Below are 26674 nucleotides of genomic sequence, written 5' to 3'. Positions count from 1 at the left end.
ATCCCAGACGGATGTTTATTATTCTGACACTACAGTTTAGGTGTGCAACTGCAAAACAATACATGAGTCAGTGTGGGAATCCAGTGCTGTGTCATACCACTGCTTCAACAATACAGTAGAAATTGAAAACATTCCAGCAGAAAAAAAATAGAAAAGCTTTTCTAGTGGGTCCCATTTATTAAAAGGATCCAAAGTTTGAGCTAAAGGTGAGATTGATGAAAAATTAATTCAGGTGAAAAAAGTCTGAAGGTTGTGTAGATAAGTGAAAAGATAAAAAACAATTCTATCACTCTCCGAGAAATGACTTCCATTTCTTTTTGAGTCATCTCGGACGCACTATGCAGAATCAAATACAAACCAAAGGATAATTTTAATAAATGAGGCCCCTCTGTCCTGCCCACCCATCCCAAGATTGGCGCGTTTGTGGTTTTTCAGTCAGATGGCACGACAAAGAAGACGGTGCTTCATCAACATGCTTATGGGAGCAGTTGCAGTTTTGTGAGTGGGGATCATTGAGAAGGGAGAGAGAATGGAGGATCAGAAGGGTGAAGGTGGAGGAGACCCAAAATGACAAAACATAAATAAATAAATAATAAAACGAAAAAACCAAGGTGCTCATAGGAAAAGGAAGTGAGACAGAGCAGGACTTCTTACCAGGTTCAAGGCAAAAGATACAGCAAAGGGACGCTTCCAAAAAGTAGAGAAAAGCAAAATATTTTTTTCAGAAATAAAAAGAAAAGAAGAGAGAAGGGAAAAACTTCCATCCCTACTCCAGAAGAAATTCTCAGAGCACAGAGAAGGGACAGTATTTGGAGTGGGGGTGGGGTTGGAGGGGGGTTTGTACATTCAAGCGGCAAAGCCGAAAAATCCTGTGCTGAAAGGTGTGTGTGTAGGTGTGTGTGTCTGTGTGTATATAGGCCTCAGATCACAGAGTTGCCCTTCACTCGCTTGTCAAATTAATAAGAACGAGGACGAGGACGCTGCTGTTTCTCCTCAGACAAGCCGTAAAGTTTCAGGTAAATTCGCTGACAGGAAAGCTCTCAAACTCGATCCAGTGCTGCAAGTTCTCCTGTGAGCCCCCTGTCCTGCACCTCATCATGTACTGCAACTACTCAGGGGATGATTTTTATTTCTGAGGACAGAATAGCAGTATTGCTAATGCAAAATTTAGGGTTACTTCTTCAAACTTATCTTACTTAGCACTTCCAAGGTGCTCACAGTCTTGTCTTAAGACTTGCTGCTGCGTGAAAAACAGACAACCAATTGGAAACCAATATTTTGAAGTTTGCATCCAGGCCAAGACTTCCTGTTCCGTCTGCTGATCATTGTTTGCATTGTTTACAAAATGCAAGTAAGTTTTTAAGAACTTGCAAAAAGCAAAACCATCATTAAATGGCAGCTGATGGTTCCTAAACTGCATTTAAGGTGCATTTAAGATGCAGCTCATCTTATGCTGTTGACTCCATGTTTACCTGCATAAAACCAGACTGTGCTCAGACCCTCAGTAGGTCTGTAGTACCTGGACTATAAGGAGACTATAAAAAGTCAATATGTGTCTGTTTATAGAGAACACATCGACCAATACATGATTTTTAATGAAAAATTACAAAAAGAAACCTTCATGGTGGATTGATCTGATTAGCACTTTTGCAGCGGTTTGGGTTGACACTCTGACCACTATGAATCACACATTCTCTTCCTGGTAAAGCTAAATTTTAATGACACTGTTTATTTTAATTTGAACTCCATTTGGAACGAGTACAAACATGACTGTGGAGGCCGTTTGAGTACAATGAACTCACTGTTGCGTTCACCAGAGCAGTTTGAGATCATCTTCCATTTTTTTTAGCTTTGTGACATAGCCCGTTATCCTTCAGCCGTCAGGAGATGGCTACACTGATCATAAAGGGATGGACACAGTCAGCAACAACACAGGTAGGGTGTTGACATTAACATGATGCTATATTCATACTAAAGGGCCCAAAATGTGCAAAGAAAATACCCCCTACACCCTTCCACCACCACTATTAGCCTGAAATATTCATACAAGGTAGGATGAATCCATGCTTACACCTACTCCAAGGTTCAATGTGTTGTCCATTCAGAGATGTTTATCAGCATACCTGGGTTGTAACAAGTGATTATTACTGTTGCCTTTCTATCAGCTCGATATAGCTTGGCCATTTTTCTCTCATCAGCAAACCCTAGTAATGGCTATGTGGGAAACTTTCAGTAGATCAGCAGTTTCTGAAAGCCTCAGACCTGCGCGTCTAGCACCAACAAACTCGTCACTATCAAACTCACTTAAAGTCAAGTCAAGTATTTATTTATTGTCATTGTCAAAGAACAATGAAATTGCGTTTGGGGCTTCCGTACAACCCGTAAATAAAAATAAAATAAAATAATTTAAAAAAAAAAAAAACACCTTTCTTTCTTATTCTGATGCTCACTTTGAGCTTCAGATGGCCGCCTTGACCATCCCTATGTGCCCACATGCATTGAGGATCCGCCATGTGTTTGGCTGATTAGATATTTTGTTAATAAGCAGTTGAACAAGTGTATCTAAAAAAGTGGCATTTAAGTGTTTATAAAATACATTCTTTAACCCCTCGCATTGAAAAGCAATGCTACTTAGTGACAGCAAGAGATCCTGAACAAGTCAGTTATAAATGAAACCAAGCTGTTTATTTGGGGTATGAATAATGTGTTTTTTTTTAATAAAAATACACATTTTAGTTCCATATTTGATACATTGTACTCTTTGCTTAATGGATATTTATTCTAACACATATTTTATTGCACTGAATAATTTTAAGAAGACATTTTTGAATCAATTATAGGTGATGTTCTGGGTGAAAAGTTGACCCTAACGTGATACTTTTAGGTTAAGGAAGTACTCTAATTCTTTTTTTTTTAGCACGTGCTGTATTTGTCTGTGAGGAAAATCTTTCCGTCAGGTAGAGAAAAACAGCATATGATATACTCCAAACACGAGTATGTGACATTGATCTCATGTCTTTTTGTGAAAACACATTAGACTCCTCCATAGCCACAAATGTAAGGAAATGATCCCTTTAATGTCTTAAAATGTTTCTAAGGAGTTTGTCTTGTATTGTGGCTTTATTTTTGTTATAAATTCTAATATGATAACATCCGACAAAACACGTCATTCAAATTCTCCCTAGACTTAAAGAAGAGAAAAAGTCTGGGATGTTTGGTACTTTCTGAGAGCTATTAAGTAATTAATTTTACTGCTGCACTCACTCCTCCTCCTGCTGTGTCAGTCAGTGATTTCTTAGTTTCCCAAAAAGCTTTTAACATTTCCATAGAAGAGTCTTTGTTGGTAGCTGAGCGTGTGGTGGGGGTAAAGCCACAGTGAGTCATGCCCAGTTGGTCAAACTACAAAACCCTTTCACACACTACCATCTGCAGATCCACAAACATTAATGACCGCTGTGTATTTTTGTCTTGTACTATGTTACTGTGGCTAAATAAGCTTGTTTGGTAGGTCTCACCGTGCACAATGCAAAGTGTGAACAAAACCAGATCTTAAACTGAATTTCACAGCTTCAGTTGGAGAACTTTGAATATACGCAAGCCAATATGTGGAATGTAGCATTTAACTTGAGAGTTTTGATGTTTTCAAGATCTCTTGTCCAAAGCTGAAGCAAGAGATCAATGTGAAACCCCCCTGATGGATATACTTTGAATAATTACTATAATATCTCGCTTTGTGTGATATTGACTCCAACTGTTAAGTGACGTGAAGCACACTGGCATGTTTTGCACTACACACATACATTGGTAGCCATCATTGAAGATGATTTCTACAACAATCACTGGAGCCAAGTTGACTGAAAATGCTGCTGCGTTTCCCCTGAGCAAGGCACTTGCTGCTGATTCCAGCAGGGGATCTGCTTAGCAGCCTGAAGCACAGAGTATATGGCCCGCCGTGGCAAGTGACCAAGTGTGAGTGTAAAAAAAGATGTTGGTAGAGGGAATGGGCCTGTGCTGACAGGATGAATTTCCAATTTAAATTAAATGTTGTCATTTGCATAACTGCAGCCATTAAAACTGTATTCTTTCCAAATTGAACAACCTGATTAGCATGTCGTGACAGAAATCTAATGTCTAACTCGGACTACTGTGATTTTATGCCAATTAGCATCATAAAGTTATAATTTCTCATTATTTTTCTGCCTGTAGAGAACAGAGAGAAATGAATCTGAATGAGCCTTCACACCTATAATCACAAGAAATGGCAGGAACATTCAGAATAAATGCTTCGTTTTTGCTGCACCAAAAATGACAATTGTTTTGGTGAAGTTTCTCCAGAATAAAAATCAAGAGTTGTAACTGGGCTCATTAAAATTATAGCAAAACATCCCTTAATTTGTTATTTTTCAAGCATGGGTGTCAGTCAAGATCAGACAGCACAATATATGTCTTTTGAAATGGTCACTATATCAGTTTGTGCAGTCATGATGGTTTAAATTTCTGCTGTGAATCCTAACGGCACGCAAAGGGGGCAGAGATGAGGTGTGAGAACAGAAAGAAGACATGGTGCCAATAGCACCACTGAAAGGCATCTAGGTTCTGATTTGTTAGAATTCTATTGGTCACTTCTACTTTACAAATCAAGCAGTGTACATTCATCCATAGAGTAACAATTGATTACATTTCATCACTTTCTAGACTACATGTTTTATGTCGACAATGGAGGGCGATCGCTTTGGAACTTGCATGTATCTCCTTGGTGTTGCCTAAGCTACTAATTTGTCTTGTCTGTAGATTTCCTGGATCAGCAGTGTGACATTCTGACAGTCAATCAAGTTCAATATGATGCATTAGTCTGGTTAATGTGAATCCAAAGAGGTAAGACTTGTTCCTAACAGCCTCCTGGAAGACATCTTTAGGGTTTGTACTCCTATTTGTTCACATGGGAGATGATAGAGATTATCTATGCTTATCAGAAGCTCAGCAAAGATGTAAAGCGAGGCTAAATATTGAGAGGATTGATTTTAATATGATATAGAAATAATTGTATGCAGGTTCCCTCTAAGGACTGATTTAGCCTTCAGCAGCAGGAAATCTACAAGAGAACTTGTATGACATAACCATAAATCCCTTTTAACCCTATTTCTAAGCTTGGGTCAACAAAGCCTGGATTGACTGAATGGCTTGGAAGGTTATGGCATAGGGTTAAAAAGTGTTTCTTTTTATGTCATTAGATTTCTTGCAGAAGCAGTTTCCACACCCATCCACTCTTTTGACAAAAACCTATAATGGAGTATCTCTTTTTTTGTCCTGTCGCCCTCCCTTCACTCCCAACTGGTCCCAGCAGATGGCTGTCGCTCCCTGGGCAGAGGAAGCAACATCCAGAGGTTTCTTCCTGCTAAAAGGGAGTTTTTCCTTCCTACTGTCGCCAAGTGCTTGTTAGAAGATACTTTGCAGCAGCATCAAAACAGGTTCTTGTGTTTAAACCAAACCATTCACTGTGCAGAGGACAAACTGCAAAATCCTCAGTTTTGAATCTAATTCTTTACTTTTTGGCATATTTACTACTGTTAACTATTTAACTTACTATTCATTCAGCTATTCATTTGATATAACCACCAGAAAATAATTAAATGTTTATAAAACTTTCATGATGGCTACTGTACATTTGTGTTCTTATCATTGTCTTATTAAATATGATTCTGAGAGTGTGTGTGTGTTTTTTCAGGGAATGAGCGCTGGTAGGAGGAGGGACATTGTCCAATTCACAGAGGACCTGAAAAGACTGTGACTTCTGACAAACCAACTGATCTGCCTTGTGTGAAGAAAAGGTCTTTGCGAGCCTTCAGGGTTCACACCACGAGACGCCTTCACACTGCATGTGTATGCATGAAGCAAATGTGTCACTTCTCACACGTGTATTTGTAAGCACTGCGGAGCATAAAACTGCTCCTTCACATGCAGTTTTTTTACAAAAAATTATATCATAGAAAGTACACTATTCCATTTTTATGACTTGCTAGCTTTGAGGCAAAGCTGTTGCTGCTTAGTTAATGGAATTCAGAGCAGGCTTCAGAGAGACGCTAGCTGGTTAAGACTGCCGTGTGTGTTGCTGGGGCCGTGGGATTACATGTCACTGTGCTGAGTGGACTTTTGCGTGAACTGTGTTATTTCCCCAAAGCCTTCTTGTCACCCCAACTTTACCCAAAAGTGCATTCTGCCATCCCTGATTCATGCAGAGGAATGGAACAAAAACCCCCAAAGAAAACTAAACAAAAAACATTATTCATCAACGAGATTACAAAGGTACAATATTCTGGCAGCGTACCCGAGTGATGCATAGACACAAGGAGGGCTCAAACAAAACAAGCATTTTTCAGGGTTTACATATCAAACTGAGGCCAAGGGCATTTCTGTAATCAAAAATAGAAATCAATGATCATTATTATTATTATTATTATTATATATATATTAGAAAAACATATCAGAAATTTCCCTCCCTGTTTTAACAGATGCTGATCCTCACATCCGAGCATCTCTGTGGCGAGAGAACAGAATCACACATCTGCTTCATCTGACAGGCAAAAGAAATGAAACAAAACCTCTGTCCCCTTATAACTTCTCTATGTATAAATAATCCATGCACAATCCATCTGCCTGTAAACCCTTTGAGATATTCAATGTTTATAGTGCTACTAGTATGCAAACCCTGAATGTCCACATAGTAAATTCATCAATGAAAAATATTTATATGTACAGTGTAGCTCAATAAAATGTCTCTTTGAATCTTATTTGCATGCAGTCAACTGCATAATATACAGGCAATAAGTACGTTTAGTAGTTGTTTCTTTGGCAGGCCAGAATCCAGCTGGACATGCATAGAGAGGTATGTACAATCAAAAAGAAACCAGAGTCCGGGTGACTGGAGAGTAAAGACTCTCACATCACCTGGAGACAAAAAAAATCAGTGTGCAAACAAGAAGCCAGTTTTTTTTTTTTCAATTTGGAATTGAGACCAGCGGTGTACGAGAGTCCAAGAGGATGCCCAAAAATGAGAGTAACCTTGAATTGATAGAGCTAATGTTAATATAATCTCTGTTAGTCTAGTGCGCACTCTGCACCGCTGGTTCAGCTCTCTTCAGAGCCCGTCGTCTTTCTCTGAGTCTGGAGAAACGGGCCTGGAGACGGTGAAAATGTCTTGCCGTTGTATTTTGGTTTTGGGCATGGCAGAGGCAGGTGGCGCCCCCGTGGACGGCTGTCTCTTATCCGACAGCAGTTTGATAATTTCAGCTACCTGACTCTCCAGGGCGCCCAGACGGCCTCCCAGAGTCTGGATGTCCCCCCGGAGCTCCATCCGGGTCTCGTGCAATGCAGCCTGCAGGGCCTGTTCCGGTATGGGGCAGAAAGAGTGAGGGGACCCCACTCCTCCGGGAAGAGGGCTGTGGAGAAGTGGGGTAACTGCCGCTGGGGTCCGCGGCTCCCCTGCCCGGTCGATGCGCAGCTCGCTCTTAGTGATTCCACTGTCACAGGAGTCCGTCTTGCGAAGTGGGTTGTTGCTGGAGACCCCACCTTCCTCTCCATCCCTGCTCCCCCCTGTTTCCCGACCTTTACCGTCCTGAGAGAGCATCTCCACGGAAACAGCTTTGACATTGTTGTTAAGACCCTCCTTCCTCGTCTCCGCTGGAGCCATGTTGTTTTTGAGGCGCATCCAGCCGCTCGCCTTGGCGGCCGGCTTTCCAAGCGCAGGGCTGGTGCTAACTTTGAGCCTGACAGTTTGCTCGCTGCCCCCTCCAGCAGAACTGGGCTGCAGCTCCATGATGTCACAGTTGTTCTGCTTTGCAGGTGCCTCGCTGGGATGGCCGTAAGCCAGAGAGCTCTGCATGGGTGTGACCTGAGACACAGTCAGAACACTGCTGCTGGGTGGAGCCCCGTTCTGCATGGAGGTGAGGGGCCGCTGCAGGGTGAGCGGCAGGGAGTGCTGCAGACTGGAGTGGCCGAGCTGCAGGGTGTGAGGATGCAGGTGCTGGTGGTGCTCCACCTGCAGCTGGTTCTTCTCCAGGTCTAGTTGTGAGGCAGCTGCGGCTCCTTGGTTGCGGAGCTCCTTCTGCTGCTTGAACTTCTGGAAAAGCTTCCGGACAGGATGGTCCTGTGGGATGGTGAGCTGTACCTCGTTCTTCGCTCGCTGTCTCTCCTCCTCCTCCTTCTTCACCTCACTGATCTTGCGGAAAATTATCTGCGGGGGAGGAGGGATACACATAAATAAGCAAAATGCAGCTTATCAGCAAACATCATTTCATATGAATGCTATGAATAGTAATTCTGTCTCCGGTGCGCCCCGATGAGCATTGCACATAATTCATCAGAGATAAAAGCATTTTTCTACAACAAGAAGTAAACAAAGATTTATTATTGTTATGGAAATCTGACGGTCTGTTTTAACATTTTTCACTTTAGAACACATGACACATTCTTTCTGCAGTGCACTCAGGTACTGCAAAATGTAGCTGACTTCTGGACAGTCATGTTAAATTATCCATCAGTGCTCCTACACCTTGCCTGTATTATTCAGCCTGGCGCCAGGCTCTCTTCTGGCTCCTCTTACACCCTAATTACATTGGAAATGACAGAAATCCCTGCCAGGCAGTCAGCCAGCCATCCAACTGGTAATTTAAGTGTTATTTTTGGTTAAAATAACGGTGCCCAATGGATGGGGAGCCGAGTCGATGTTTGACTTAAAGATGGAAGCGAGGGGAAATCGCTTACTTCGCTGCCCAGCCATAATCGACCCAACTGACCACATCTAGCACATCTCCTAAACTCCTTCCATTCATCCACCCATACTTCCTGCTCGTCCAACCTGCTGCCGAGAGCTGCTGAGCCAACCCAAGCTAGAAGCTGCTCTGAGCTAGAAGAGAATCTGTGGTGGGAGTGGGGAATGCCTTACGTGTCACTTCATATCTCCATGTCTACCTGGAGGCATAAGCTGAAAGATTAGCACTTTTAATTAAATGAATCTTTGGCAAGAAGAGTACGATTTGATAAAAAGTAAATGAGAAGCTATCACTGGTGGGCTTTGTTCTCTTACTCATTACCTTCTGACAAAAACAATGAGTCCACTGTTGCTGAATACAAATCAGGAGAATCTCTGTCACAGCTGAGCTGATGATACATGATGTGATCGGATCAAACATGATGAACCGTCATTGCTTCATATCAACTAAAGCAGTAAATGTTCCTTCCTATTATCATGATATGCATTGCAGATGTTATACAAAGTGCATCTAAACAGTGTGATTAAAGTGCTTCATCTGGTAAAGTGAAAGGGATACTGAGTGTCAGCTGAAATTAGATTAAATGTCAGCAGAAGTGAAAGTGCTGAAAGGAATTAGTGTCAGATAACTGTCAAGTAAAACAGAGGTTTCTTTCATCACAGTCCAAACTAACTCCCCCAGAAGAAATATCTGGAACAAATATATTTTTGCCTTTTGTTTGTGTAGATGAAATGTTTCACTGACGCTTCTGCCTGTTCAGTCAATTTACCGATTGAAAATGCTGGCCACAGGGACAATCTCAGCCAATCCTCTTAGAAAACTTCACATAGAGCTTAGTATTTGAGTTGCTTTAGTGCACCCACAGTGGCTACTACCTGCAAGCCCCTTTACAACCCATCTTGGCCCCAACTCCTCCTTTTAATGAAGTTTTTAACTAAAGCAGTGTCTTGCTGCTGGTCCTAGAAGAATGCCACCAAATTAAAAAGAATTAAATGAATGATAAATAGACTGGCTCTTATTATGCTTTTCAACTCGAGCAAGTCATGGTTTAATCTTGCCCAAGGACACTTTGGTATGTAGACTGAAGCAGCCAGGAAACAAACCACCAACCCTCCAATTAGTAAATGACCCACTCCACCCTTAGTGGTTATTTACAAGCTTAAATAACCACTGACTGCTGATTGCTCACTGATTGTCCTGACTGAAATCACATTTTTGATTGGTTAACTGTTAAATTACAGTCTTCTGGTTTAGAAGCTTTTTTTTTTTCGCGCATCCAAATAAGCTGTCAGTGCCCAGCATTAAGCTAAATCTGATTAGGTCTAGAGCAGTTTTTAAATTTTTTTAAATGCCATTTTACTGGTAATAGGGGCTGAAACTGGTAAGTGATTCAACAGGAAAATCCCTAACACCGCAGGTTATTTAAGCTGCAATCCAACGCCTTGTTAATCGTGTCTGCTCTGTTCAGTGTTGGGGTTTTGCTGCTGCTCTGGGTGGGGAAGTCACATAACAGACAGTGGTGATGAAAATAACAATCCTTTTGACTGCAGTGGCCCAAGCTGAACCACAGCTTCTTTAGTTACAGCGACAGCATCTGTTCCATTATGTCAGGGACTTTTTCACAATAATAATAATCTTATAGTGTTTTTTTCCCCTTCAAGTTCTCTGTGTTTCTGTTTCTGTTTCATTTGGGCATTAATATTTAATCTTTGCACACTCTTGTTGCTGACTATCGACCCTGAGGCAGGGATGCTCACTTCACCAAGAATTTCCTGTCTAATTATACAAGTCGTTCCTAAACTCACGGCGTCTTTTCAACCAATCAATCAGCCAACTCTTGATTTGAACTATATCGTTGTAGGGTCTTTACCTTACAATGTAAAACGCCTTGAGGCAGTTGTTGTGGATTTCTGCTTGACTAGTTATACCCGAGACTCAAAACTGACTCAAACTTATCAGCTGGTTATTGCCAACATATGGCTCACACAAACTAACTCTGCTGTCACTTTAGGGATGAACTACTGAACTTTGAGTACTGACAGGACTCAACATTACTGGTTTCTTGGAAGAAGACATGACAAAGATAATATTGATAATAGTTTGTGGTTAAATACAAAGTGTCGGGTAACCAGTGTTGGGTGTAACGCATTACATGTAATGCATTACTTTAATTGCATTACATTTTTCAGTAACAGTGAAATAACGGATTACTATTAAATTCAGTCATTTAAATCTTCTTTTATTCATTTTTAATTATGTTGTTACTTGTGTTACAAAGGTTATCCAGTTATCTGGCCGAGGAATAAAAAATAAAAACAAAACATCAAACAAACAGCCTTTTCCCCCTGCGTAAATGGGCTACAGTCATTTGATTTCAGTTTGTGTGCAGGGCTACAGCTTTTGAGTAGAGATATGCACATTACTTGTATTTTTATAGCACAGAAGGACAAGAGCTTAATAGTAAAGTGGAAACTGCATCCAAGACAGAAACAAATGGATTTTACTGATAACAGAACATTTGCACAGACAGCATGCTAACGCAAAGCTAGCCAAGAACACAGAGGGATTTTAAAGCTAAGTGTATGCCGACCCCCAACCCAGCAGGCAGAATCCGAACTTAAAACAGGTATCAAAAGTAGTGATGAGTCATTTGTGTTTCTAGAGTATGAAACAGTGTGACGATCCTATCTCTTTGGGCTGATTTTCAACTGATTTTCAACTTTGCTTTAACTAAACTAAAACAAAGACTAGTTATGTTCTCATTAGAATTGGGATTCAGATTACAGTCCCACAGACTAACACAAGGTTTGCATTGTTAACTGATAATTACGAAACGGTGTGTTTCAGCTCATTTTAAGGACTAATGAGAAAGTAATATAATGAGTAGTGTAACAAATTACTTTCTCCAGTGAGTAGTTACGTAACATACTGCATTACGCTTAAGAAAAGTAATGATACATTGATTTTCTGGAGTAAAAATCCCAACACTGGTTTTAACATGTAGAAACATTAGATCCAAGTTCTTGTCTCTCCTTTTTGCATCTCACTTTTTTTTTAAATCAGGAGGATTTAAATTTTTGTGTGAAGAGTTGGTTTTTAAATACCACATAAATGTCAAATACATTTTTTATATGGCTCAGAAGTAGAGACAAATCCTCTTACGGTAAACATGTTTCAACTAAATGAAAAAAATGAGATCTATTGTGAAACCGCCAGATTATCTATAACAACTGAACCTGAACCTCATGAGTACTATTATCTGTGTAGACTTTAGTTTTCAGATGTAAAACGCAGTTGTATTGCCAGATAAGAATACACAATGGAGAACAATGGGCTTTGTTTAGTGCCAACATTATTTTTGCAGTGAGTATGTTTAAACAATAGGTGCAATAATTAAGGCGTTGGCTAGCAGCCATGCTGCTACTTTTCTCAAATGAAAATAAAGTTGAAGATGCTAAACACATACCGTAATTTATGACGGTGTTACAGACCTGGTGTGAACTGTGGTTTTGCTTGTGGGGGTGTTTTGCTCACTATCCTGCTTTATGCTTAATTTATGGTACTGCAATTGTGCCAGTTTGCATATGCACTGGCCTACAGAGAGCCAGTGGAAAGAGGTTTTCAATCAATGCAAACATGTGTAGTATGCTGAATGCTGATGACCTTCAGCTCTTTGTATGTTCTAACTTTGCTCTTCATCACAGCACAAGCAAGCGTACCCCACAGACATATTGTATTGCATATTTTTGACACTGCCCCCATCTGACAGCAGACGCGCTCTGCAGACAGACAAGCAGTCTGCAGCTGCCCACGCTGCCAATGCTCGACCACTTCTGAAGCCCTGTAGGTAGGTACCGCCCTGAGATTTCACTCAGTGATTAGGAAAGCGAGTACTTAAGGTCAGGGAGACGAATGCTCCGGGGCCAGAGTGACATTTTCTTGGCAGAGTTTGAGCTGTGTGTTTGTGGCATGGAGTAGGTGGAATGTGTTTTTGCTAACTTCTTGACTGATTTGTGTTTTGACCAATGTTCTTTTCCTAAAGTAATGATAACAGCTAGTCTGTCTCTTTTATTTTAAGTATTAATAACAAAAAGAAAAACCTGTTGAAAATGTCTGAGTTGAAAAAGAAACATTGGTATTTCCACAGTCACGGCAGAAGGTTTTCATCACAGCATAAAGATGTTTGCCAGTATCATGGATGCAGTCGATGACCTGATTACGTCTACTTTGAAAATCGGTCCAACATGAAAGAACTTGTAGTTTTGGCCATTAATCCATTTCAGAGTCTGTTGCATCTCCTCACTAACAATGTCTGTTAAATTCTCCGTGTTCTGGTGGTGTCTGTGAGGTTGATCTGACCTCTTTAAAGTGAAACTTTGTGATCCCTGGAAAAAAACAAAAAATGTATTCCATGTTTTGCTTTCCCAGAAATTTTAAACGTGAACCTGAGGGTTTTTCTTAAAAATGTATGACTCCATAACCTTAACAGATATTCAAGGTTTCAAGGTTTTTGTAGACTATTACCCCCACCCCAACATCTTTTCTGACCTAGAACAGCCCTAAAAATCCCTCTCAGTAATTTTTATTCAGATCCATCAGTATAAACACTTTGCCTGCTGGATTTTTAAAAGAAACAAAACTGGTTGGGTTTACACAGTTGTTGGGTGGCTCAGTGGACCTCAGGATGATCGCTCTGACTGCATACACTAGAGGGACCTGACTCATTTCTCACCTTTGACCCAAAGCTGACCCAATTATTCAGGCCTTCTGCCTGCTTGACAGCCAGCACTCACATACGAAGCCTCATTCGGAGTCTGAAGTGGCTGTCCTCCACGACTCATGTACAGAATATAACTGCGAGTTATGAGGAATGCTGCTGAACGGCTCCCTCTCAGCATCATTCCGAAGTAAGAAGTCATAAGGAAAGGGAAGACAGATAAATGGGTTTCTTGTGAACCACTGGGCTGAACAGCTGTCAAATTAATGCAGGGATTACTGTGAACCTGACGTTCCAGTATGATTACTACAAAGAATACAAAAAAGTGGAGTGTGAGCTCTGCTGTGCAGCACCACAAAATCTTGGCAGATTGGTTTTGGCTTTGGATTTACTGCATGAAAAGTTTGAGATGACATTAAGGCTAAAATGATGAATCCTATTATATCATTTATATGTAAGACCTTTGATTACATAAAACCTTTCAGCTCAGTGTTTGAATAGATTCTGAAATTAGTGCTTGTGTACTTCATTTGAATCAAAATGTTTGTTCATGTCTAGGAGTAAAAGGAATTGGATTTGATTTCCTCCCTTTGGCGAGTAGCGTTTTCACAAGCTTTTTAAAAGCTTTCCAAATTCACCAGCAGCGTATTTCAATTAATGATTCTTTCCTACTGGCTCTTCTTTTTTCATCTTTTCAATCTCTCGACCTGATGTGTCTCTTAGAGCTTCTCCTTTGTGCTTCATTTGTAAATATAAAATAAATGGGACACGTACTACGCGCAGCACTTGTGTTTGTTTAAAAACAAAAAAACAAAAAAATTATCTGGATATGGTCAAACAAAAAGCCAAAGTAGACAGTTTTTAAGCTGATAATCAGGCCGAGATGCCTTTTCCTTCTTCATAAAGACAAAAGTTGTGAAACTTTGAGTTGTTATTACCTTCATCACAAATCCTCCCTGCTATGGGAGGCTGCTAACAAAGCTTTGTTATGGCTAGTATAGTAATCTGTCATTAACCCATAAGTTGACTTTTTAGCAACCTGCACACAAGCTTCAAAACGCTGATTAATAATTTAATACACAACAACTCTGGTGCACCAGATTTATTTTATTCCTGATTTTCTCCTGTTTTGTTAGAACCTCGGCCAGGCTCTGCCTTCTGAAATGTATTTTTCAACAGATAATGCAATGAAGCTGCACAAAGCACAGACTTTGCAGGAACAAGGATTTGTATTTTGCATGACAATTTTTAATTCTTAATTTCTCCTGGATTTCAACATCTAATATTTGTGCAAGTAGTTAGGTACAGACACAGTGCAGCTGTAGGTGAACGGTAGAACAGCTGCTTCCTGTCTCTTTCATTCTCTGCTTTTGCTGAGAAACTATTGTGCTACTTTAAAAAGGTGTTTGTCCCAAAAACATATTAGTGTGTGTGTCTGCGTGTGTGTTCACCTGATTGTCACAGAAGGTCACAAGTATGAGCTCTGCAAACATACTCTCAAGTCCATTTTCTCCTTATTGACTAATTGACTGATCAGCTAATGTTTCAGCACCAGTCAAAAGGTCAGTAGGACCTGAAATTGCACATTGAAATAGTCTGATGTTACCACCTTTCCACAGGATAATCACTTTGGCGGCAATTATCTGAGAGCTGATGTCCATTAAGTCCGTACGGTCCTTTCATAGTCCGCCCACAGTACACTGGAAGCACTGCTGGGTTCCCCTGAGAGCTTCATATGCAAATTTGAGGATTCATAGAATGAAAACATAGAAGGGCACTGAGACAGTCTGGCTGCTTCTCTGGCTCGCTGCCTTAAGTTGTTGCTGCTCATGTTTGTTATGAATCTGATTTCTTAAAGGCCGACTTCCCTCAGTTTGGCGTTCCTGTCTTTTTTCTCTTTGCTCATTTACTGATCTATTCATCTGAGATTGAAGGTAACCATCTAGTTATTGTCGCTTACTGTCAGGTAGTGGAAGTGGCTGCTTCCATAATTACATTGTGCCATTTCAGAAAGGCTAAAAAACTGTAAGACATATAGACACGTAGAAATATCACCCCAGTGATATATGAATGTTAAATGAACTTGTACAAAGTGCAGAGGCGAGGGGACCGTGACTGACTATTATGGCACAGGTCCAGTGTGTCCCTCTCTTTACATAGGAGCCAAATCAACACAATAACTCTGGTGAAACGTTTCTAGAGAGGTGGAAGCGACCTGCTTTTGGCTCATACTAATGGCTCATTAGTAAAGAAGTTCCTCTGCTCTTCTGCTTGTTTTGTGACTCCCATTAACACAGCCCTGGTCAACAAATAAATACAAAAATGGGCAAAAATGTAAAAAATATAAATGCTTCAAAATGCATGTTTAGTTTAGAGGATGAAAGCATCATGAGTAGAACCAGATTTGCATTAACGGAAAAACTTAAAGGCCAACTTGGAGTCATCTCTTTTGTGGCTACATGGTTGGGTTTAGTGGTCTGCTCCACCATCGCAATACATGTACAGCCAAATGTAAATACCAGCCTTCCCAGTTGAACAAATAATTCAGTTATGGGGGACAAATATGGGGAATAATAATGGGTGGAAAATAAATATATTAAACTGGATTACCTGTTGAACAACATGAACCAGTCATTAAGCTTCATTACCTCCAGTCTTTTTCAAATATTTTATATTAATCATCCATGAAATATAACCATGCTTATTGTTTTAACAGTGACACTCAAGGTCATTTTAATTGTTTTGAATCAAACAACTGATGTCAGGTAGCCGGCTTATTAATTGCTGGCTAGTTCAACATCTGCACAAAGCAAATGTTAGCATTCATCTCAATGCACAATTTTCTACTCAGTAGCAGCATTATCATTACCTTGGTTAAAACTAGTCCAACATTTAAAAATAAAAAATATTAAAAAATGGTCCCTCAGCAAACTGCACAACATCAGGGTGAAAGAAAGCTGCATTTTTGCATAGTTTAGGTACAATGAAGAGAGAGTGTTAGAAAGCAACATGGAATTTAGATGGTGAACAAGCTCGTGTATTAAAGTTTTCTTCCTCCATTTTATGCTAGCTATAGGGCAGAGTGAGGTTTCAATTCTGTATTGAACTACAGTAGAATTGTTGAAGAGCTGGACTTGAAGTTTGTGTTGGATCATACTGTCATAACGTCTGTGTGACAGGCAGGATTTGGACTCAGTTGCAGAACACGGCAGACAGAATGTCAAAAACAGCTTTAACATTACACTCAAGCAAAATACAAAACAAAGGAATCCAAAAATTAGAGAAACACAGAGCAGGAACATAAACCCAACCAGGAGGGAGGACGCAACAATGAACAAAAACAAACTGACAGGAGACATCTGGGAGGACAGCTGAACCTAACTGAGAAAACGAGACAAGGGATGCAAAACTAATTAAAAAGCACAAGAGACCAGTGACTAACAAAATAAAACAGGAAGTGACTGAACACAGGAACAGAAATGCAGACTTGACACAGAACAGAGGAGGGCAGGAAAAACAAACTCTGAGGATAATAAAAGATTAAAAAAGGAGACTGAACCAAGACTAAAAGTAAAATCATGAAATGAAATAAGAATACAAATAAATACTCAAACTGGCAGAAGTATAAATAAATAAATAAGCAGAAAGATACAAACTGCACATTTATCAATAACTGAACTTGAAATGATCCATGATACAAACAAAAAGAAGCTGGTTGCCATCACTACTTTCCAAACCAACCAAACCATTAAAGGCAGTGAATTCTCCCCAAAATAACCATGAATGAAGACACAAAATACTGTACATATATTATAATATTAACATACACACAGCAGCCCTGCAGTAGTGTTGCTGCAGGATTACTGTACATGGACTGAGAGTGACCGAAGCTTTTGTTTCATGAATTTTGTCCATGTGGCTGAAAACAATGAGCAGACCACTTTTTGGTGGCAAATCTCTCACAGAGCACAGTTTAGTTTCCCCAAAGTTAATGAGCATCTGCATGCCATTCTGTACCCCACCTCCACCCCCAGCTCCTCCTTCCATGCTGCATCTGACTTAATCAAAGTCAACTCTGCTGTTGACGCTGGCACTCTTCTATGTCCAGCTCTCGCTGCTACTCTCCATGCCTCTACCTTTCCACACGTGCCCAATGCAGGGCAGAGAGCTCCGAGGAAAAAGCCATTTTCTTTTGACTGTCTGGCTCCTGAAACTCATGTATTTTATGTCTCTTTATCAGTTACATCAAAACTCTTCCTTCTACCTCATGCATCCAAAAAGATTTCAGTTTAAACCTCTAACCAGCTGTAAACTCTGTTAACCCACAGGGCTGAATGGAGAGAGTTTTATGATGCAGTTTAAATTAGGACAGAATGAGCAGTGTCATTTTAACAAGTCGTGTGCGGCGATCTGCTTGATAATGAGAAATGCATCCTCAGACAAGTGACTGAATCCAGTTAGCTAAAACAGAAATGGATAATCACATTTGAAACATGCGTATGCCTGTGTTCTCTGCAGAGGTGCTCGAAGCATCTTGGCACCAAAGATCTATTTGGGAATTCAAAGTTTTAAAAACAGTTTAAATAGAAAGTGTATTTCATGACTATTTCGAAAGAGAGCACAGAGCTGGAGCGGGACTCACATCAAATGTGACATTGTGTTTGCGAGCTGTCCAAATGTACGTCAGGCTTGTTTAAATATTCAAGAGCAGAGCTGAGCAGAAGGAGAGTGTCAGGGTTTATTTAGGGGTTCGCACAGAGATGCTGGTTGGGCTGAGTAATGTCTTCATTTTACTCAGGTCATGATATTCTGACTGGAGGGGAGGAACGAAATAGCAAACACTGCACACTGAGGAGGAAATGTGAAGAGGACAGATTACATAATATTAAATGCAGTAAGTGTCTGATGTGTATAATATTTAATGCTGTATGTATGAACAGAATAAAGTGCTATGATCTTATGCTCATTTCTTTTTTGTCTTTTATAAGACCCTGGCCACACAATACAGCAGTGCTAAATATGAAAGGATAACAAGAGGAAAATGTGGACAGGACAAAAGAGACATGACAAAACAAAAAGACAGAGAAGACAAGAGAAAGAAAATAGTAGAGTGGAAAATGGAGAGAATGGGATCAAAGAATAAAGTAGTGAGGGCAGATAAATTAAAGCTGAGCAGCAACAGGAAACAACATACGTCATTAAGAAGATGGACCCAAAGAAAGCGAGGACCTGAAATACTAACAGAGCAACATGACACAACAAGAAAAACTGATGATCCAGAAAGAAAGGAAATAGATGGGCCAGAGAGTGAAAAATAACACTGTACAGTTAATTACGCTGAGAAAGGTTAGACAAAGCGGGAGGAAAAGAGCACACCACTTGCAAAAAAACAAAAACGTCATTACAGGAAGAATCTGTAATTGCACACATAATATGGCATACATAGAGTATATGAGAGCCTTCACTGCAGTGTGATTAAGCTTAGAGAAAGGTCATGTTTACTGCTAAATATATGATACATATGTTTATTGTCTTTAGAGGTAGGTGAAAAGATTAATGTCAGGCTTTTTAATACAAAGCTACAGCTTGCATAAAGACTAGTGATGGCAAAGGAAATGCTGACTAATGCTGTTGTACTTACAATAAGGATGAAACAAAAAGCTTTTATGCATCATTTTTAAAAGCAGTTATTGTACAGCTGATGTTTGGAAGACCCCCTAACACCTAGTGTGTCATATTTGATGCATAACTTTGTGACTTTGTGACACGGGGAATTTCAATGAAGAGGTCATTAGAAACATAATTGATATACGCCACATTGCGCATCATGTGTTAGAACATCCTTGTACTTGTATATAATAACAGAAATGTCAGTAAAAGCTTTTAGCAATTGCTTTAAGATCATTTTCTGCAGTAACCTGTTTGGAAAAAGGTTTGACAAAGTCTTCGTGACTTTCAATTAGAGATTACCAAATGGGCTATGGATGTTAATATGAGGTACTTTGCAACATGTTTCTCCTGAAAATGCTCACATCTTGGAAATATATACTATATAAAGTAAAGATTAGCCTAAAGAAAGAAACAATGAAAAAAAAAAAACACGAGTAAATGAGGCGTGAGAGTGAAAGAGAAAATGACCAGGAGGAATAACAGACATTTCTGCCTCCTTATCTACCAAACTCAATATCAACTGTGGCCCGTAAAGAATTTGCTGCAAAGCATTGTGGGTCATGATTACCTCCAGCCTCTCCCTTTCTCTGGCTACATATTATTATGAACTGATGTCACTCCTTTATCATTTTCACTTCACTCCTAAAGAAGAAATCTCTTTTTCTTTTTTTATCTAGTGATGGTTTCTCGTTTATGCAGAGCTGCCTACAGTCATGCGGCGCTCTCACTCACTCATTCGTCACTGTAATTGTTCAACGGGAAGCAGCTACGTGTGAACGAGGTGAGAGGATGTTGTGGCAGAAATGACAGAGGAGGTCATTAGAGAGCGTGACTTGTTTATGTAACGGGTCAGACACATATACAGTACTGTGCAAAAGTCTTAAGTAGTCCCTCATTTCTGTATTTTTTCTAAATAGATACAACAATTTACTGAGCCTAAACTCTCTTAAGCAAACTTTCTTTAAATCGTGTTCAGAAAAAGCTAATAGGCTTTTTTGAAAGGCAAGCCAAAGCTCTCCTTAGGATGTCGTCTGAATTTTGTTTGTTCTGTCAGGATGAGCCCACACTGCTTCAGTAATGCCGCAGCCTGGTCAGATCATCTTCCGATTTGCTTTTACTGTATTCCATCAGTTTTGACAGGATCTCCAACATCAATAGCTGAAAAACAGCTCTAAAACATAACTCATTTGGACTCATCATTCCACTGATTCTAATTGCTGGTCTTGAGTAATTTGGCATATCTCAGCCTTTCTCCATATTTCCTTTCCTTAAGAAAAGCTTCAGTCTGCTTACATTTTGAGAACAACGTTTCTCTTTAATAAACCCAAGATTTCAAGCACACATGTTTCTTTTTAAGTTCTTAAAGGACAAACATTTGTTTTCCATGGCAGATGGCAGCCCAGCCTGAGTCCAATTATTTTGGACTCAGCCTTTGTAGAACCTGTTCCCTCCTCTGCCACTTAAGAACTAATTAAACAAAAAGATGGTCGCTCCTTCTACAGGACAAAAAAGGTTTCTTGGTTTTCCAATTACAATGTGTCAACTTTAATAAGCGGATAAAAACAAGCAAATTGAAAGTTTAATGATATGATCAGTGAAAAAATTGCACTACTTTGTTTTTCTTGAGGATGATCTCAACTGTGGAGATGTACTGCGCAGTATATCGCTATAGATATAAATATATCCACCCAATTTATCTGCCACCTCTTTCAGTTACAAGTTATTACACGCTTCTAAGCAGAATGTCAATAAGTCAGAAAGTTATATTCAGTTTATTTCTCTCTTCAGTTCCCAGAGTATCAAATGAAAAGTCGTTATTTTGTCCTCTCCAAGAAAAATCCAATTTGCCATGCTTTGGGTGTTATGAACATGCTATCTTAAGAAATAAAGATGATAGTATTGTTTAATCATCACTTTTGCAACACTCTTTAATGAAACGTTTCAAACAGTACCCCAGCCTCTTTTGAACAACAACACCAAAAAATAAGAAGATAATTGAAGGTCAGCACTTCAGTAAAAAGTTTCGTTTTTTTTATTAAAAATGGTAGACGACAGCATTAGAGCAAGTCTGCTGCCCTGTCTAAAGCAGAATGCATTTATGTTTGATTTTATTATTTAAATGTATCATACTTAAGATTTACACAAAACCATACCTGTTTCTGTCACTATAGTAGTCACCACAGTTTGCTGTGAGGATTATACCGACGGAAAAATGATCCAACATAATGAAGCTTTATTTTAATACTGGATTTGTCACTAATCCCTACTAGAAATACTACAAATGTTCTAGTGTTGGACAGTAGCGAACCAAGAGTAATGTGAACCAGTCAGCTTTTATAGAATCAGAATTTGTTACTGAGATCTGGGAGGTGTGCACTTTAGGGATGTGATATTCCACTGTCATATTAATGATATAGTGACACCATGCCTTTACGTTCCCTAGTGCGCACAACAATGAGACGAGACCAGACACGTCTGACTGCGAGAGAAAGCGTGTCACCTTCCGATGATGATTTAGCAAAAAGGGAGCTACTTCAACAACCTCCAGCAACGCACAATGCTTTGCAAAAAGAGCAAGAAAAGTTTTCCTGCTAAAGGAAATTTGTTTCATCACTTGAGGCAAAACTACAGTATCGAGCACAGCTAGGCTGTGAGGGCACGTGAGTAGGAGACAGTAGCAGCTGATGATGTGTGGGCCAAAACTAAACAATAAAAAGACTCCACCAGGCATCACCGGAGCACATGCTGGTGCACTCCATATGATAGGAAGAGCGAATAGTGGATGAAAATTACTAAACCAGTTAAACAGTGGTAAAGGCGGATGCACTGGAAACATGTTACAACATTCCAGGTGAAAAATAATTTTCAGTTTCAGTTTTATTATGTGACAATATTGTAAATTACGTTACTTTAATTTGAGATGTAATTACAATATATCGATAAGAAGATACATGTGAATGCATCTAGGATACATCTAGGCCAACCCCTAGTCACCATCAGCTCTGTACAGTTTTGCAAACACATTGACATGTCTTGAAAGAAACAGAAATTCTTCACTGAACATCTGATTAACACTGTGGAGCATTTGAAGCATCCATCCATTCACTTCCGCTTATCCTTTTCAGGGTCGCGGGGGGCGCTGGAGCCTATCCCAGCTGTCATAGGGCGAGGGGCGGGGTACACCCTGGACAGGTCGCCAGTCTGTCGCAAGGCTAACACACAGGGACAAACAACCGTTCGCACTCACATTCATTTGCACATTCACACCTAGTGACAATTTGGGTTATCCAATTAACCTATCCCCACAAGCTGCATGTCTTTGGATGGTGGGAGGAAGCCGGAGTACCCGGAGAGAACCCACGCAAACACGGGGAGAACATGCAAACTCCACACAGAAAGACCCCGGCCTGATGGTGGAACTGAACTCAGGACCTTCTTGCTGTGCGGCAACAGTGCTAACCACCATGCCACCGTGCTGCCCTTTGAAGCAAAGATGATAATATATATGGACATTTTTACCATCATAACTTGGTTGTACTAATAAGTGCTAATTTTGACATGAAATTTTAGGCATCTAAATTATTTTAGTTTGTTTTTACCAGGGGAAGATCAAACGTTTGTTCTCACCATACTGCACAATGAGATAACTTCTAATTGGATCCCTTCCAAACGTGTCCCATCTTTCTACACAACTGAATACGTTTGATTGGCTCTCGTCTTTCCGATATATTTTCATCTTGTCTTTATTCGTTGACAAAACTGTCAAAACATTTGATCATGTTTTGTCCTTGTGCATTCGTTTTTATTAATTATCTTGTTTTTGTCAGGGAAAAAAAGGTTGTTGATGTAAACAATGACAAAATTCACAGGTCAATAAAATTAGCACTGGATGGATGAATGGATAGAAGTTGGTAAAGACCAAAAACAAGGGAGTCCGATGGCTTTGCACGTAAATAATTGCTTATAGTGGATGGAGGTTTAAGTAATAACTGTTCACAAACATACTCACAATATTATCTTAAGATTTGATGCTGTTAACCCTCAATGTTGTGTGTTTTTGCTGCCTGAATTGATATCTGACCAAAGAAGCTGTCACTGGAGGTTACAAACTTACAGCATACATGCTCTCTGTCAGCTAACCTCATCATTTACTTGCAATAAATTAGACTCATTGAAATGATGATGACAATTAAAAGTATTTCTTTTTTTTTTTTCTTTTTTTTTTAAATGACATCAGAAACAGCAGTATGCGACATTACGTGATGGCAGAGCTTCAGTTCATCCTTTGTCATTTTTTTTTTTTTTTTTTTTTTTAAATAAATAGGACAGGGGGAATGAATGAGAGAAAGAGGGGGAGAGAAAGAAAGAAAACCAAAGGGGAGAAGAGACGGTGAGAAGGGGGGGGAAGAGAGAGAAAAAAAAAAAAAAAAGAACTCCTGGGTCACCTGTATGGAGAAAAAAAAAAAAACAAACAAAAAAAACAAACAGAGGAGACAGCAAACAACAAAGAGCAACATAATAATAGAGAAAACAAAGCACCATCACAATAAACTAGCTAGTCATAGATATCAATATTTACTAAATAATAAACGATATTGTGCAGCACGCAAGATAGACAGCGCACAGTGTGCTTTGAGCGCATGCATGTCTTAAAGCCAAGAAAGCTTTAGTCCGCGTCTGTGAATACCCATGTGTGCATACCTGTGTGGATCAGCATGCTTGCATTCCAAAGGTTTCTCCATGTAATGATCTGCTAGGGAGTGTGGGGGGGCCACAGCCCCGTCCTCCAGGGTGTGAAGCGGGTATGGAGGAGATCAAAACTCCAGACATCCAGAGGCCCCCAGAACACAAGAGACCATGGAAGACCAACAGAGGGGCAGCCGCGCCACTGTTCCAGTAAGAGCTGAGGAGAGTCCCAGATGAGGGCTCGCCCAGCAGCCGTGGAGCAGAAGTCAGGGGGAGTTGCAGTGACGCGCCCGTGAGCTCCGCCGGCCCCCAGCTGTGCCTGAGTGACCGAGCCCCAGGCCGAGAGGCCGGGGGCACCCCACCTCCAAAGGGGCCCGAGCGAGCCCCAGGCCCCAGGCCCCGACAAGCGGCCGCCAAGGAGTGAGCCGGTGTGTACCCGGACGCCCACCCCCAGACACAAAGAACCACCAACACACCGACACCTGAGGGAGTCCGCCACCGGCAGGGGAAGTGGTGGTGGGTGGAGATAGGCCTCCAAACCTTGGAGGGCCTGAGGTGTCCCCAGAGAGGTGGCGTCTGATACCCAACCTGACATATAGACACAGACATACAGGCACACACAGACACAAACATCCATTCCCACCCTCATGCTCTCATATGCACTTACTCCACACTCAACCAACGTGGAGACAGACATAAAGAGACGCTGTACACACAATCACACTCCCCAAGCGTACTCTACAAACCGGGTCTAGGTACCCTTGCCCCTGGAGGGGGGAATTGCACCCAGACCCAGGTGGTGTTACCCTTTTCCCTGCGGTGGGGAGAGGCAGACCACCCCGACTCCGCAGCAGCAGGGAGGCCCCACACCCCAGACCGCAGTCGGACGGCCAACTCCTCCTACTAGCCCTCCCGCTCCAGCAGGCCGCAGAGAATGGGGGTGGGAGAAGACTCCATTAAAAGTATTTCTAAATTACCTTACTCTGCACTCTCATATAAAAACAATTTATGTAATTACCAGCAGGATATATATACATAAAGCCAAAGCCAGCTCAGCAAACTGAAACACATCCAAACCCTCCCATTACCATTGCCAGCTAGAAATCTGTCAGAGTCAATTATGCAAAGTAATAGAGCAATAAAACCTAGTTTAATTGCAATCGAGGCGTTTTTGCTTTCATCTCACATTAGCTGTATCTATACAATAATAACATTTATTAAAAAAAAGGTTTGAAGCAGCAGAAAGTGGCAGTTTAACAGCTCCTATAGCAGGCAACTGGAACCAGGATCCAAATGCAGATACAGTTGGTTAAGTAACAGGCAGTTTATGTAATTCAGGAATCAATACACAGGCTTATAGTTGGCAGGGTGTCAGGAACATAGAAGAGGCAGAGGCAGGTAAAGGGCACATTTGATCTTCAGAAAAATTCCACCCCTGGGTGTCCAGTATCGACACTTTATCACCTTTCTGCCCATGAGTGCCAAACCTGCTTCCCTAGATGGTAACAATAGGCTTGTTTTGCCTTTCATAGGTGAAACAATGCTCATCTGTGTAAAATGTGTTATTTCTGCATGTACTATATTGAATTGGAACCTGAGAGGGTTGCAGGTAAAACCACCTGAGCCTGGAACTGGCATGTGACTGAAGCATGTGATTTCTAAATGAAGACGATGGACAGTATGCCCCCCTTTTTAATCATCATCATCATTAGTAGTACTTGCAAGGGTAGTTGCAACCCTTTTACACACTGCAGTTTCAGTGCCACGGTGTAAACAACACAGTCACATAGAGTCAGCAGACTTATTTAGAATTCCCAGGTTAGCGCTGCAAGTTGAAGCAAAGCATACAAATTCTGCAGAAGTGATACTGATTAAAATGCCACTTTTTTACCATCTGTTAGTCAGTCAGTTCCATAACGATGCAAAAAACACATATTACAGCTGAATATTTTGTACTCTCAATTGAAATATGAATAGTGATTTTCAGTGTAAGGTTTTGTGGTGGAAGTTGAAGAAGGAAGGATAAAGTTTTGGAAGCTGAATAGTGAAGAAAGTTTTCTGGGTGGTAGGAAAGAGTCACCAGATGACTGGGAAAGTGAGGAAAAAGTAGACAGCAGAGAGAAGTGGAAAGTGGAAGGTCTGTTGGTCCAGACAACCAACTTGTCTTAAATAAACCATACCATAAAGTTAGGGGAAAGCTTTTGAAGCTAGGTTAAGATGAAAGGTGATCAGCGAGCAGAGAAAGTGCACGATACAGCAGGTGAAATAAGTATTGGACATGTCACCAATTTTCCAAGTAGATATATTTCTAAAGGTGCTGTTGACTTGACGTTTTCACCAGATGTTGGTAACCCATCCAATCCACACATGCAAAGAAATCAAAGCATAGAGGTCCATAAATTAGGATATGCGTAATAATGAGGAACACAGAGGGAAAAAGTATTTAAAAATGCTTATTGGAATGTGTTTAATGCTTTGTCCAAAAGCCTTTTGAAACTATTCACATGCATTGCTCAGGTGTGATTTCGACCAATTCTGCCACAATCTTGAGGTTTCTTGAGCCCCTCTATAAACTCTGAGCTTTAATTCTTTCCACAGATATTCAGTTGGATTCAGGTCAGGTGATTGGCTGGGCCATTCTAGCAGCTTTATTTTCTTTCTTTGAAATCATTTGAATTTCCTTGGCTGTGTGTTTAAGATCATATTCTTGCTGAAACATCCCCCTTCACTTTAACTTCATCATCCTGGAAATGGCAGCAAATTTTTATAAAGAATGTCTTGAAAGAATTTTTCCATTCATCCTTCTTTCCATTACATAAAGCATTCCAGTGTC

General features: G+C 40.4%; 1 protein-coding gene across 1 annotated transcript in view; it reads right to left on the bottom strand.

Moving 5' to 3' along the window:
• kcnh5b (potassium voltage-gated channel, subfamily H (eag-related), member 5b) overlaps positions 1-26674 on the bottom strand; it is a 191046-nt gene continuing 164372 nt past the window's right edge. The window contains exon 13 of the mRNA XM_086274700.1: positions 1-8230. Coding sequence (XP_086130826.1) covers positions 7136-8230 — 1095 coding nt within the window. The 3' untranslated portion in view covers positions 1-7135. The remainder of the gene's footprint in view (positions 8231-26674) is intronic.

Source organism: Aulonocara sp. 'chitande type north' Nkhata Bay, linkage group LG19 (genome assembly GCF_057382095.1).
Source record: "Aulonocara sp. 'chitande type north' Nkhata Bay isolate Kocher_YH1m ecotype deep benthic linkage group LG19, A_spYH_male_GT1.1, whole genome shotgun sequence".
NCBI classification, from domain to species: domain Eukaryota; kingdom Metazoa; phylum Chordata; class Actinopteri; order Cichliformes; family Cichlidae; genus Aulonocara; species Aulonocara sp. 'chitande type north' Nkhata Bay.
The sequence above is the reverse complement of the archived record's forward strand: the minus strand, read 5'-3'. Positions and strand labels throughout refer to the sequence as shown.